Here is a 14,578-nt window from a genome sequence, read left to right as displayed (position 1 = left end):
GGGCCTTAAGCAGGCTAGGCAAGTGCTTTGCCACTGAGCTCTCCCCAGTCCCATCTGATACATTTTTTTTTTTTGGTGCTGGGGATCGAACCCAGGGCCTTGTGCTTGCCCGACTGAGCTATCTCCCAAGCCCCCATCTGATACATTTTAAGGAGTGTCACAGCTACAGCTGAACTTCATTCAAGCTGTGAAAGCAGGTTTTACAATTACTGGCTGGAGGGGAAAGAGCTTGAGCTCCATTCTGATTTGTGCAGCGGTGATTGGCTTTTTAAAGGGAAGATGGGGAGAAGGAAATGTAAAGCCACAAAGGGTTGGTCAGTGTAAATGCGGTGGGCCTCTGTCCCTGGCCGGCAATCATGAAGGTAGGATTTTGTTGATTATATTTCAAAGGAACGGCTCTCAGAGACCCTGCTGGGCTGTAAAAGAGCCCATTCACAACGGCAAGCCCTTTTTAGAAAATGCTCTAGAAAAGAGAGCTCAGGGGCCTTTTCGGCTGGAACTAAATGTCCAGGGTTGTCCTGGGCCTGGTGTCGGTCACCTCCAGGGCCGGGCAGCCCACGGGGCCCTGCGAGCCGACCTGCAGTCACTGGACCTTCGGGGAGCCGCTCGCTGGAGCATGCCGCTCCCCCTTTCCTCAGGGGGCCGACGACCGAAGTCTGAAGGCCACACCGCCTGTGACTTGCAGGGGGCGGGCAGGCTTGCCTCCCGCGCCGGCCTGCCTCCCGCCTCTCGTCGCCCTGCGCTGCGACGCGATCCAAGACCCCGCCCGGCCCACCGGCCGGAAGTCCGCACCACCGAGAGGGAGCCGGCTCCTGGCGCTCCTAGAGCGGCCTCGGAAGTCCTCAGGGCGGGGCCTCGGGCGACTTCCGGCCGCGGCGTGCGGGCTGCTGTGCGGGCTTTGTCGGTGGCTTGCGGGGTCCAGCGCCGGGCGGCCTGGCTGCGGCGTCGGGCGCGCGCGGTCCTCTCGCCGCCGGGCGCCGGGTGAGTGGCGTGTTGCGGGCTCGCGGCCGGGCGGGGTCCGGCCCAGCCGCGGCGAGCCGGTCTCCCGGGGCCGCGGCGGCGGGGCCCGAGCCTGCCGTCTTGTCCCCACCAAGCTTCCTGCGTAAATGCCGGGCGCGTTCCCCGCGCTCCACGGGGCCCGCCCGGGTTGCGCTCCCCGCTTCTGAGCCGCTCCGAGGTTGGTTGCTCAGGCGTTGGGGGCGCAGGTGCGAGCGTCGCTGCTTTGTGGCTCTGACCCTATCTGCTCTCTGCGGTCTTGCGGCCTCCGCAGGAGATGCAGCGCCAGCACCTCTGTGCTGCTTGGGTTAGAGGCGGAGATGAAAGCGTGACCAGAGTCAGCTGCACGGCTGGACCTGAAGGAGAAATCCCACATGGGGACAGGTGGTCGGCTATGCTGTCCCCATTTTCCTGAAACTTCTTTTTCTCTAGAAGTCTGTGAGCCCCAGTGGCGTCTCTGCTGATGCCAGGGACATTTTATCCCCTTTACATACTGGCTGCACCATGATCAAGGGGTTCGAAGGACCTGGGTGTGTGCCAGCGGTTTCCCAGAGTGTTAATGTCTTCTGCCCACCTAGGACTTGAGAAATGAGTCTTCAGGCAATACCGTGCCCTCCCTATTCACAGAGAGGGGCCTTTGTCCCTGTCATACATGCGACATTACATCAGTGCTTTCACACTTGTCATAACCAGGGCATCCAAATAATAGAAGGTACCGGGAGAGATTTCACAAGTCTTCACCTGTGGTTGGCCTCCCCTGGAGTTTTGGGATGGATTTCTGGTTCTGGAACAACCTGGCAGGTGATAAAGAGAGAGGGCTGAGCTGGGAAATCCCTAGGACACTTAGCCCAATGGAATAAGAAGACAGGGAGGTCAGGGACGTAGCAGACACAGAACAGGGTGGTGCCATTGAAGCAATTCAGGGGACTGAGTGCTGCCTAGGCTGGTGGACCATGCTGGTGAAAGGACACTAGGCTTGTCAGGAAAGGGAGACTCTTGTCTGTTTCCTTGGGAAAACCCTGAGAGCACCTGCTGTGGACAGAAGCCCAGGGACCTTAGGGTGCAGAGGGAGAAGAAGAGCTGTAGAGAGCAGCTAGCGGCTGCTTCCTCTTCTCTTTGACCTTGAACAAGTCAGCTCCTGGAACTCCTTGGAAGGTTGTGAGGAGAACATGAGAAAACAAATGCCCCTTGCCTGCGACTGGCACACACTCTGCTCCCTCCTGAATTGCTGCATCTTGTACACAGGCCCCTGGTCCCTCAGGACCCTCAGGCTCTGCCCTTGTTACTGCCAGGGCTGGAGCTTAGCAAGTCTTTCTGTTCTTTTTCTGTGGGCCTGGAGCAATAAATGACTGAACCAAAGCCCGAATGTCCCTTTACCAGTGCAGATGTGAAAGCTGAGCTTCTAGTGCCGTCAGGGGCACCCCAGCACACCCCAGCGTCACTGTCACTGCTTCTGGTACACAACACCAGTATGCATTTAGTCTATGTGGTGCTTCTTCCAGTAGATTCCATGTTTTGTAATAGGAAAAGGTGGTGCTGTTGGCCCAGAAACCTGGCATAGTTTTACTATTATTTCATTCAAGTTTCCTTTAAAGAAAACATATTGATTTAATTTTACTTATATTCACAGAAGAAAAAGGAGCTAAGTAGAAATTTAAGATCATTGATTTTTAAATGTATGTTGAAAACAAGGTATAATCTATTTAAGAACTTCCTATGAAGTTAAGAAAATCATGAAAATATTTAAGTGTCATGCACATGGTGTATTCTTGTAGACACACACACTTGTTTCCAGATGTTATTTTAAAATACCAGGCGTAATGGCAGCATGTCTATAATTTCAACAACTCAGGACGCAGAGGCAGGAGGATCATAAATTTGAGGCCAGCCTCAGCCAGCTTAGCAAGACCCTGTCTCAAAATTAAAATTAAGCAAACAAAAAAGGTTGGGGATGTAGCTCAGTGGTAGAGTGCCCTGTCTTCAATCCCCAGTGCCAGGAAAATAATTGGAATGTATTATTGGCTAAAACAGTCAAGAAACCACATTCCTACTCTCACCCCCCTTCAAAATGTAATTAATTCATTCACTTATTTTTGTGATATGGGGGACAGAACCCAGGGGTGCTCCACCACTCAACTATACCCTCAGCCCCTATTTATTTTATCTTTTGAGACAGAGTCTTGCTACATTGATGAGGATAGCCTCACAGCACCTTCTGCTTCGGCCTCTGGAGTCACAGGGATTACAGGCATGTGCCACCACTTCCTGCCTCAACCCCTTTTTCTAATTAAGAAAATTTAACAATGTTAAAATATACATTTACTTTGGTAATACTAATCCTAGCTGGTCACTCAGCAAAATATCTGTAAAAGTGACATCATGCTTGGGAAGGAAAAAAGTCTTCCTGAGGAAATGGGTGCTGAAGGCAGACAGACTGGAATTTGAACCTTAGCTCTGCCTTTACTGGCTTAGTACCTTGGGTCGTTTACTTTGTTCTTAGTCTGTTTCCTCTGTAAATAGTAGAGTAAATGTCTGCCCCGGGGAGTGCATGAGCTGATGCCAGTCCAGTGCTCAGCACTGCGCAGCTAGGGCATGAGGGCACAGTGCATACAGCCTGCCTTCCCTGGGTCCTGAAGCAGCTGAGGCACAAGAGTGAGGCACACAACGCACAGGAGGTCACCTTACTGGACAGTGGCAAGGTTGGAGTGACATTGGCTTTCTCTAGACTGAATGCCAGTTAGATCTGTTGCCAGACTTCCTGCTTTAAACTTGTGACATGAAGGAGCAGAACACATGCCCTGGAAACAGCTGGCACAAGAAGGGTGGAAAAGGGTGAGCTTGAATGCCTGGTTATTGTCCCTTTTTCATTTTTTTAAAATATTTTTTTAGTCAAGGGACCTTTATTTTACCTGTTTATAGGTGTGCTGAGAATGGGACCCAGTGCCTCACACACTAGGCGAGCGCTCCGCCACTGGGCTACAGCCCAGCCCCCATTTCATTTTGCGAGCTTATCTTGCCTACTGGGGAAGAATGCGGCTTTGACATAGCGGAGGGTAGAGGGCTTTGAAAGCTTTTGAGTAGAATGACAGCTGATTCCTGCTTTAAGGGGTCATTCTGCTATGTAGAAGCGACAGGAAAGGGGAATATGGAGTTAGGAGGCTGTTACACTTGTGTGGAGAAATGGTGATGGGGGATGGTGTCTGACATGGAGACATGGTCAGGTGAAGACCTGGCCTGCAGGTCTGCTGATGGATTGGACTTGGGATGTCCACAAAAGAACAGGGAGCCCGTGTTGCAGACTGTGGCCTGAGAAAATGAAGTGATGTGCCCTCACTACAGACGGAAAGAGCAACGTCTCTACTTAAATTGACGCGTGAGTTTGAAGAGCTGAGGACATCCAGGCACAGGCATCGGGTTGAGAGCCTGTCAGTCCGGTGGAAAGCCAGCTGCAGGCGGAAGTGCCTGTCACTCAGGGGACGGCATCTTCTCAGGTTCTATGCTGGCCTCTGGAGTGAGGGGAGGTGGAGAGGAGGCCTGCGCGCTGAGCTTGGTGTATGGGGGTTGGGGATCGTCAGGACACCAGGAAGGAGTGGTGGTAAGAAAGTGGGACAGCCAGGAGGGGTTGTCCAGAAGCCCACTGACAGGGTGGCCTCCAAGGGGGCAAGGCACTGGCTGTCAGCCACTGCCAGTGGTTGAGTTGGGTGAGCAGCCATGACTGGGCCACTTTATTGACATGATGGACTCAGGGTGAGAGTCTGTAGGGGCGAGTTCAGTGAAGAAGAAGACGTGGAGAAATGGACACAGTGACCCTTCTAGTGCTGCTGAAGGGAGAGTAATGGGGTAGTAGCTGGAGGGGAGTGGGGCTTAGGAAGTTGGGGGGCTTCTTGGTGGTTGTTTTTGTGTACTGTGGATGGAACCCATATGTCCTTCACCACTGAGCTACATCCCAGACATGTTTTACTTTTTATTTTGTGACAGGGTCTCACTGAGTGACCTGGGGTGACCTCAAACTTGAGACCCTCTTGTCTCAAACTCCTGAGTAGCTAGGATTATAGCTGTGTACCACCACATCTCACTTGTTTTCATTCTTTTGATTCAGGGTCTTACTGTGCTGCCCAGGCTGGTCTCAGACTCCTGGGCTCAAGTGATCCTCCTGCCTCAGCCTTCCCAGTGGGTGAGACTATAGGCTCATGACCAAGGTTTTTAGATGGGTGGAAACACTGGTGTTGCTGGTGGGAATGGTGGGCTGGGAGCATCAGGGGGGCTTAGGATTGTAGAGAGTTACAGCTTGAATTATGGCTTGAGGAGACTGGGGGAACTTTAGTGGGATCAAGGACAACTTCACAGAGCAAGAGGTAGGTGGGGAGAGTGGACATTCTGTCTCACTGCTTCTCCTTTCTGATTGGAAATGAGAAGCAAGGTTTTCAGCTGAAGGGCAGAAGGGAGTGAGGGATATTTAAAAAGAGGAAACTCAGGAGAGTTAAGGGAGTATAGAGCATTTTGGCAGCTCTCAGGCTGCCAGGTGGGCTGTAGACATGGAGCCCTCAGTCAGCAAGAGCACAGACAGATCAGCAGGGCAAGCTAAATGTAACCAAGCTGGGTTCCACACAAGCTGGCAGGTTTAGAAGAGCAGGGGTTTGGGATCATATGAAGAGGAGGATTATGCAGGTATCCCAAGGTTCTGCAGATGCCAGATGGGAGGATATACTTAAGTCCTGGGAAGAAGTCTTGCACATGTGATCACCCTGGGAAAGGCTTTGGTCAGACCTCACACCTCACCGAGCATCAGAAAGTCCATGCTGGAGGCAGACTCTGTGTGCAACGTGTGGGAAAGACTTCATCCACTATGCAAACCTAATTGAGCATCAGCGAGTACATGTGGGAGAAAATTATGTCTTATTTGCTTGTAGCCTGTGCACAAGCTCCAAATCGTTTGAATTATCTCAGGTTACTTATACCTAATACATGTAAATAGTTGTTATGCCAAATCTTTTGAAGGAATAATGTAAGAAGAATGTCTGCACATGTTTAGAACATGCAGTTTTACTTTCCAAGTATATTTGGTATATTTGACATGCGGTGGATGCACATCTAAGGATGCTGAGGACACTGTGTGGAGTGATGAGGACGGTCAGGTAGATCAGGGCAGGAAGCAGAAACTGTTTCAGCTGCCACGGATTCAACGCTACAGACCTAGGTGATGAAATCACCGCAGGTGCAGGACTGGAAGTGAGGAGATCCTAACTGGACTCCTGACTTTAAAGTCAGTCACCACAGATCAGAGGAGCTGCAGTGGTTGCTAATACAGTCACTGTGTTAGGGTGGAGCCTCAAGTGGATGCAGTACCATGAACTTTGGATTCTTACTAGGTGAGGACAGAAGACAGGACATGAAGGACTGAGGGACAGTGAAGAGATGATAGGATTGATAAATTTAATGATTCAGGAATATACATCTTTTTTGTTGTTGTTGATGTGCCTTTTTGTTTGTTTGTTTTGTTTGTTTGTATGTGGTGCTGAGAATCAAACCCAGTGCCTCACACATTCAGGCAAGCGCTCTACCACTGAGCCCCAGCCCAAGGGAATATCCATCTTGACTTCTGACTGGAGTTCCAGCCATATCCCTACCCCTCTGCCATCCACCCAGAGCACACCAAGGGTCAGTAGGGATCTGTACCACAGACAACCCCCTGTTCTGGAGTTGGATGTGTCAGAGGGGGAGCCACAAAGAAGCCCTTCTACATGGAGATGGCTGGTGGGGTGAGAGGAGAGCCTGTAGCAGAGAAGGGCTGGGAGTGTGGGCAGAGGAAACGCTTCCTTTCCTACTTGGAGCATCTGAGCTGAGTTTTACACCTGCTTCAGCAGTTTCCTATTAACCAATAGGAAAGATGATCTTTTTTTTTTCTCATTTCAGATTCTCCATAGGAGCTGGTAACAAGAAGCTGACTTTGAAACTGGAATTCCTGAGGATGAAAATTCACATAATATGATGTCAGACAAACTCATACTGATGGAACCCCCTGCCCCCAAGTCTGGGGAAGTCCATGAAGCCAGATTAGGGCAGCTGTTGAGAAACCCAGAAGGGCAGAGCCTGGAGAGTCCTCCCTCTCAAGAGGGGGACTTCAGGCAGGTGACAGTGACCCACTGGAAAATCCAAACAGGAGAGACAGCCCAGGTGTGCAGTAAGTCAGGAAGAGACACTGTACTGAACTCAAACCTTCTTATACTTCAGAGGGAGCTCATAGAAGGGGAGGCACATCCTTGTGGTATTTGTGGCAAAAGCTTCCCTTTTGATTCAGACCTACTTAGACATCAGATTTCTCATACTGGAGAGAAGTCTTACACATGTGATCATCATGGGAAAGGCTTTGGTCAGACCTCACACCTCACTGAGCATCAGAAAGTCCACACTGGAGATAGACTCTGTGTGTGCAACGTGTGTGGGAAAGACTTCATCCACTATGCAAACCTAATTGAGCATCAGCAAGTACATGTGGGAGAAAAGCCATTCAAATGTGCTCAGTGTGGGAAAGCCTTCTGTCACAGCTCAGACCTACTTCGACACCAAAGGGTCCACACCAGAGAGAGGCCCTTTGAATGCAAAGAGTGTGGGAAAGGCTTCAGTCAGAGCTCCTTACTCATTCGCCACCAGAGAATCCACACAGGAGAGAGACCCTATGAGTGCAATGAGTGTGGGAAGTCCTTCATCAGGAGCTCGAGCCTTATTCGGCATTACCAGGTCCACACTGAGGTGAAACAGTACGAGTGCAAAGACTGTGGGAAGGCCTTCCGCCATCGCTCGGACCTCATTGAGCATCAGAGGATCCACACTGGAGAGAGACCCTTTGAGTGTAATGAGTGTGGGAAAGCCTTTATTCGGAGTTCGAAGCTTATTCAGCATCAGAGAATTCATACTGGAGAACGGCCGTATGTATGCAATGAGTGTGGGAAGCGCTTCAGCCAGACATCCAACTTTACTCAGCATCAGAGAATCCATACAGGGGAGAAACTCTATGAGTGTAATGAATGTGGGAAGGCCTTTTTTCTGAGTTCATACCTTATTCGACACCAGAAAATCCACACTGGTGAGCGGGTATATGAATGTAAAGAGTGCGGGAAGGCTTTTCTGCAGAAAGCCCACCTCACTGAACATCAGAAGATCCACACTGGGGACAGACCTTTTGAGTGCAAAGACTGTGGGAAGGCCTTCATCCAGAGCTCCAAGCTGCTGCTGCACCAGATTGTCCACACTGGAGAGAAGCCCTATGTGTGCAGCTTCTGTGGGAAAGGCTTCATCCAGAGGTCCAACTTCCTTCAGCACCAGAAGATGCACACTGAAGAGAGGCTCTACCAGTACAGTCAGCATGGCAAGGGCTGCGCCCCACCCCCAGGCTTTGTGCACCCAGAGGGCCTTTCCCTGGGTGAGGCCCCCACGCACTTGGCTAGGAGGGCCACAGGACAGGGGGACTGTGCAGATAATGTGTAGAAGATCACTCTGGCTCTGGGAGTGGTGTTTGGCAGTGGGTGGAATTAACATTCATGTGACTTATGAGGTTTGGACATGTCAGTTCCCTTAATCCAGACAGCCTGCTTTTGGAGTGGACTGCCACCAGGGCAGAAGAATGAAGGACCTGGAGGCTGGCTGGCCTTGGGCTGGACTGGGGATAGGGGTGGGAAGGTCTTCACAGTCAACCCACACTTGAGTTAAATCCTCTAAGTGTAGAACGGAGTGCTTAATCCTGTTACTCGAGAGGGTTACCTACCAGAAAGACTGAAGAGAGAGGCTCGTGCAGAACCAAGAGTTGGTTCCCTGTGGTCCTGGGCAGAGCCCCTGCCTCTGTCCTAGAGCTTTTGCTTCATTGACCCCTCAGCTCCTGGCCAGGCGGGTGGCACATTCTACTTCCCACATTCTCCAGGTTGTTTCTGCCTCTTTGAAGGGTCTTCCCTGGCATGCCGATTCCCGCTCGCTGCAAAGGCTCCTCTCAGCGTCGCATCTGGGAAGGTTTCCCCGGGGCTTAGGAAGGCAGGCTCCATCTTCTGTTGCTCAGTGCTCCCTCTGCTACTGTGCTTGCTCTGACAGCAGCATTACGAATTATCTTCCCTTGTGCTGTTTCTTCATGTGTCCCCAGCGTCTAGCACATGGCAATAAAAAGCACCCCCAAATCTGGGTGTAATAGCCATTATCTCATTGCTACTTCTGAATGTTAGGGTGTTCTTTGTTCACTTTGCAGCAGTGTGGTCTGTTCTGCCGGAGGTGTCTTCTCTTGTCACTAGCCCTGCACCACCTGCTGCTCCTCCTTAAGACTTGCCCGCAGTCACTCTGTCTACTTGGTGTCCTGCTGCCTTCTGCAGCCTCACCTTGGAGTTGTCCCTCACTTGGTCTCAGACGTTCCAGAGCACACAACCCCAGTGCACCCTGCAACCTTTTTCTATTTTAGCAGCTCCATGATTAACTCCACTTTTGTCATTTTCTTGCTCACATTGTCATTTGTTTGAAAACATGTTGAGGTCTGTAGAGAATGATTCTAAATACTGGAAAAAGAGTAAGGCCCCGTGCATCCTGAAGCTGTTGAGTGCGGTGGGGAGGACCTCCTGGTGCAGTGAGTGGTGTGCTGAAGTAAGTGTGTTCTAGGTCTTGTAGGACATTAGTGAGGAGGGGACGGCCAGTGCCATTGGGATCTGAGAAGCCTTCACGGAAGGGGGCGTTTTAGCTGCTCCAAAGAGGGCAGGGGGTGCTTGTCAGCTAGCGGAGAAAGAGTGACCCGGGAAAGAGAATCCAGCGGACAGGCAGACAGATGAATTGCCTTGTAGTTGAGCTGTCAAAGCTGGCAAGTTCAGTATGTGGTGAACAGCTAGCTTTGAGATGGTACAAAACAACGTCTGCCCTTAAGGACGTGTTTTGAGTTCTTAACGTGTTCAGCAGCCCTGGAAGCCTATAAGGGGCAGATCATTCTCAGCAGACATGTGGAGTCCGCTTCCTGGGAGACGCCATCACCTGGGTTGCAAATGGTCGAGAAGGAGGCATTCCCGGCCACTTTAGCCAGGACACCTACTTTAAGTGTACAGAGTTTTGGGAAATCCCCACACGTGTAACCACCCACAATTCAAAGTAACATTCATCCACGAAGTTCCCAATCACACCCCCAATCAGCTCAACCCCAGCCCCGCTGACCTCTTCCTGTCAGTGAGGACGAGGGCTGCTTGTCATAGAGCCCCACCTACATAAGTGCAGTGAGTGACATCTTCACTTCTAAGTACATACTCTTGTGTCTTAGACTCAACACGTTGTTTGTGTTTTAGTAGTGCTGTTTGCCAAGTGATGTATGGGAAGTTTGTCATTTGTTTATTCATCTGTCTATTTCTGGAAATTTGAGTTTCCTCTTTGGACTCTTAAGAATAAAATTGGTATGAATGTGGGAATGTAGCTTGATGGTAGAGTGCTTGCCTAGCATGCTCAAGGCCCTGGGATCATCCTAGTACCAGGGCAGCCAGAGGGAGAATAAAACTGCTGTGAACATTTGTGTAAGTGTATTTATCTGCACATGGGGTTTTCTTTTGGGTGACTACCTACAGCTTCTATTGCTGAGTTTTAAGATAATCTTAGTCCATTCAGGCAGCTGTAACAACCTGAACTGGGAGGCTTGTAAACAATAGGAATTCATTTCTTGGGGCTCTGGACACTGGGAAGTACAAGGTCAAGGTGCAGGCAGATTTGGTGTCTGTTGAGGGTCCTCCTCTGTAGATGGATGCCATGTAACCCCCTGTGGTAGAAGGAACAGGACACTTCCTCTGGCCTTATATAGGGGCGTAAGTTCATTCATGAAGGCTCTGCCCTGGAGATATAATCACCTCAAAGACCTCACCTCACACCCCCACCTTGGGTCAGGATTCCAGCGCGGATTTGGGGTGTGTGTAAGCATCCAGTCTGTTGCCATGACAGTGTTCTTGATGGGAGATGGCCCAGCACTGGGTGCCGTTGCCGTGCTACTCTGGGTTTCCAGTTTGTGTTTGCCCAGCATCTTGTCATGTGATCACTGCCATTCCGCATCATCTTCCGTGATGTGTCTCCATGTTTTTGCTCATTTTTAAGTTGGATTGTCTCTGGGGATTGAACCCAGGGTGCTTCACCACGGAGCTGCACCTCCACCTCTTTTTATATTTTGTTTTGAGACAGGGTCTCCTAAGTTGCTGAGGCTGGCCTTGAACTTTATACTTCTCCTGCCTCAAACTCCCAAGTAGCAGGGATTACAGGTGTGCACCACTATGCCTGGCCAGATTTAAAAAAAAAAAAAAAAATTGTATTAAACCTAATTTATCAGAATCTTTTTTAAAAATATTTTTTAAGTTGTGGATGGACCTTTATTTATTTATATGCAGTGCTGGGAAGTGAACCCAGTGCCTCACACATGCTAGGCAAGCACTCTACCACTGAGATACGGCCCAGCCCTATCAGAATCTTTGCTAGCTAATGATTTTTAAGTTTTAAGAAATATTTGCTGTTGGACATGGTGGCTGAGGCTGGAGAATCACAAATTCAAGGCCAGCCTTGGCACCTTAGTGAAATCCTGGTCCAAAATAAAAATAAGGGGCTGGTATTGTGGCTTAGTGGTAGAGTGCTTGCCTGACGTGTGAGGTCCTGGGTTTGATCCTCAGCACCGCATATGAGCAAACACAGTAAAGGTCCATTGACAACTAAAAAATATTTAAAGAAAAAATAAAAAGGACTGGGGGTGTTGGACAAGTCAGTGATACAGCACCCCGGGTTTAATTCCTAGGACCAAAAAAAGAAAAATGTTTGCTTACTTAAGGCCCTGGCTTTTTCTGATTTTTTATGTGGAACTTTGATCATTTTGGTTTTTGCAGTTATGTCATGACCCTCTTGGAGTCATTTTCATTTTCAGTGTGCTAGGCTTTTTGCCCACATGGGTGGCTTGTTGTGTCTGTACTGTTTGTTGGGAGATTGTTCTTTTCCAGTGAATGAACTTCTGTACCTTTGCAAAGCTTTAGTGTCATGTGTGAGTGGCTGCTGCTTTACTTCAATGTGGTACTGACTTAATGTAGTTTTGTTTTTTTTTTTTTTTTGCAGTACTGGGGATCGAACTCAGGGCCTTGTGCTTGCAAGGCAAGCACTCTACCAGCTGAGCTATCTCCCCAGCCCTCAATGTAGTTTTAAAATATGTATTGAAGTCAGGTATTGAAAGTGCTTCAGTTTCATTCTTTTCCAAGAACTGTTGTGTCTATTCTAGGTGCTTTGTGTTTTCCTATGAAATTCCGTGTCAGTCTGTCGATTTCTGTGTTGTATAGGTCAAGGCAGGGATAACTGGCGTTTTAACAACCCTAACTTTTCCAGTTTTTGAGCTATGTAGACCAAAGTTCTCCCATTATGTCCCTCCCAGGGGCACTGTGCCACTGAGCTACATCTCCAGCACTTTTTAATTTTGAGACAGGGTCTTGGTGAGTTGCTGAGGCTGGCCTCCTACTTGAGATCCTCCTGCCTCAGCCTTCCAAGTCACGGGGATTACAGGTGTGCACCACTGTACCCAGCTCATTTCTTTTAGGTTTGAGGCTTCTTTTATGGCCAGGAACATGGTTTACGTGGATGTACCTTTGATGGCATATGCATTCTGCTGTTGTTTGCCTGCTGGTATTTTATAAATGTTGGTCAGGTCACGTTTGCTAGTCTAATTCAGGTTTCCTGTGTCCTTTCGCATTTTCTTCCCAGCCCGCTGTGGCCACTCAACTTGGCACTCCTCCCAGCAACAGTATGAGAGCTGGCTTCATCGGTTATGACTTGGTTTTGTCAGCTTTCACTTCATGTTTTCCAGCTCTGATTCTGGGTGTGTGAACTCTTGGAATCATCGATTCCTTGTTTCCTCCCTCCCTCAGGATTGCATCTGGTGTGCTCTACCACTGAGCCACATCCCCATCTCTTTTATTTTTATTTTGAGACAGGGTCTCACTAAGTTCCTGAAACAGGCCTTACATTTCTGATATTCCTGTCTCAGCCTCCTGAGTTTCTGGGATTATTCGCATCTGGCAGATTGTTTTGTTTTCTTTTCTTTTTTTTAGTTGTCAGTGGACCTTTATTTACATGAGGTGCTGAGAATTGAACCCAGTGCGTCTCACATGCTAGGCAAGCTTTCTACCACTGAGCCACAACCCCAGCTTTCTTGATGACGCTTTTCTCATTTAAAAGTTTTCTCTCAGCTGCTGGGTGTGATGGTGCATACCTGCTTGGGAGGCTAAGGCAGGAGGGTTGCAAGTTCGAGGCCAGCCTTAGCAATTTAGCAAGACCCTAAGCAATTTAGTGATACACTATCTCAAATTTAAAAATAAAAAAGAATGGGGGGCTGGGGTTGTGGCTCAGCGGTAGAGCACTTGCCTGGCATGTGTGAGGCACTGGGTTCAATCCTCAGCACCACATAAATAAATAAAGAAAATAAAAGTATTGTGTCCATCTACAAAAAAAAAGGATTGGGAATATGGCTCAGTGGTTAAGCACCTCTGGGTTCAATCCCTGTTACCAAAAAAAGAAAAAAAATCCCCTCCCAGCTGATGGGGAATACAGTAACCCCAGCTACTCAGGAGGCTCAGGTGAGTAGAACACATGTCAAAAGGAACCCAAATAAATTGGAATTTCAGAGCTGGGGATATAGCTCAATTCGAAGAGTGCTTGCCTGTCAATGGCAAGGTCCTGGGTTCAATCCCCAGCACTGCCAAAAAAAAAAAAAATTAAAATTTCAGGTTCAAAAATACTTCAGTCTTCCTGCAAGTCTGTGTTATACAAACAGTGATATCAGGCCACCAGATATCTGTCCCCAGCTTCCTGCTGATGGCAGAAACTGCTAACCCTGTTAGTGTGCAGAGCCCAGGGGTTCAAGGCCAACCTGGACATAGGAGGACCCAGTTATCCAACAACAAAATAAAAGCAGCCCCTGGCGTACAGTTGCTTTTAGCGTTCATGTCTCTTATGAGAGTCATGGGCAAGTCTGCACCACTGGCTGCTTTCTCGGCCTGTGGGAAGACGGGCATATGACCAGCCCACTGCTGTGCTGTGTCCTAGCCTAGAGGACACAGGACACTCCTACTCTCATCCTCTTGGAACCGAGTGGGCCACACCAGGTCCAAGCCTGACGACCGTGGCTTCCACTGGGCCACTGCCCCCCAGAGAGCGTGAGTGTGGGAGGCTCCACAGGACACTGGTGGTCTCTTCTACATGCGAGGGGAGCAAGAGGTGGGGGGACATCGGGTGGAGTGAGAAAATGCCGCCTGGCACAAACTTAAACAATAGGTGGTTTCCCCGATTTCCAAGTTCAGTTGGGCAGCCTGTACTTTTACTACTAAACATGCCAACGGCAAGCGGAACTCTGTTGTGCAGACCTGGAGAAGCTGAAAGGCAGCCCAGAGGTCGGGAGGAGGGCACCTGGCAGACAGGACAGCAGAGGCAGGAAAGGCGGAGGCGGGAGCTCCCAGGGCTGATGGGCTGATTACAGGAGGGCTGTGGCCCCAGAGGCCACAGTGGCAGTGGGAGGAAGGCTTTGAAAGCTGCCAGGTGGCTCTACACAGAAGAGTGGCCATTGCTC

The 14,578-nt window shown here is 49.6% G+C and overlaps 1 protein-coding gene across 2 annotated transcripts; it reads left to right on the top strand.

Moving 5' to 3' along the window:
* Window positions 1-849: 849 nt before the first annotated feature.
* Znf623 (zinc finger protein 623) lies at window positions 850-11,164 on the top strand. Of its 2 annotated transcripts, none has more exons than XM_047524042.1 (2): window positions 850-981; window positions 6,910-11,164. In XM_047524042.1, exon 2 carries the CDS (start codon window positions 6,982-6,984, stop codon window positions 8,479-8,481), a length of 1,500 nt encoding a protein of 499 aa, XP_047379998.1. In that variant the 5' UTR covers window positions 850-981; window positions 6,910-6,981; the 3' UTR covers window positions 8,482-11,164. The 2 variants fall into 2 exon arrangements, with proteins under 2 accessions (XP_047379998.1, XP_047380008.1); XM_047524052.1 differs by lacking the exon at window positions 850-981 and adding an exon at window positions 1,001-1,177.
* The last annotated feature ends 3,414 nt before the right edge of the window (window positions 11,165-14,578 follow it).

This window comes from Sciurus carolinensis, chromosome 1, assembly GCF_902686445.1.
Source record: "Sciurus carolinensis chromosome 1, mSciCar1.2, whole genome shotgun sequence".
In the NCBI taxonomy this organism is placed as follows: Eukaryota; Metazoa; Chordata; class Mammalia; order Rodentia; family Sciuridae; genus Sciurus; species Sciurus carolinensis.
Note: the sequence above shows the minus strand (reverse complement) of the source record. Positions and strands in the feature narration are given on the sequence as shown.

Excerpts from the sequence above, each read along its gene's own strand:
- Znf623 (XM_047524042.1), top strand. The coding sequence starts at position 6,982 with ATGATGTCAGACAAACTCATACTGATGGAACCCCCTGCCCCCAAGTCT.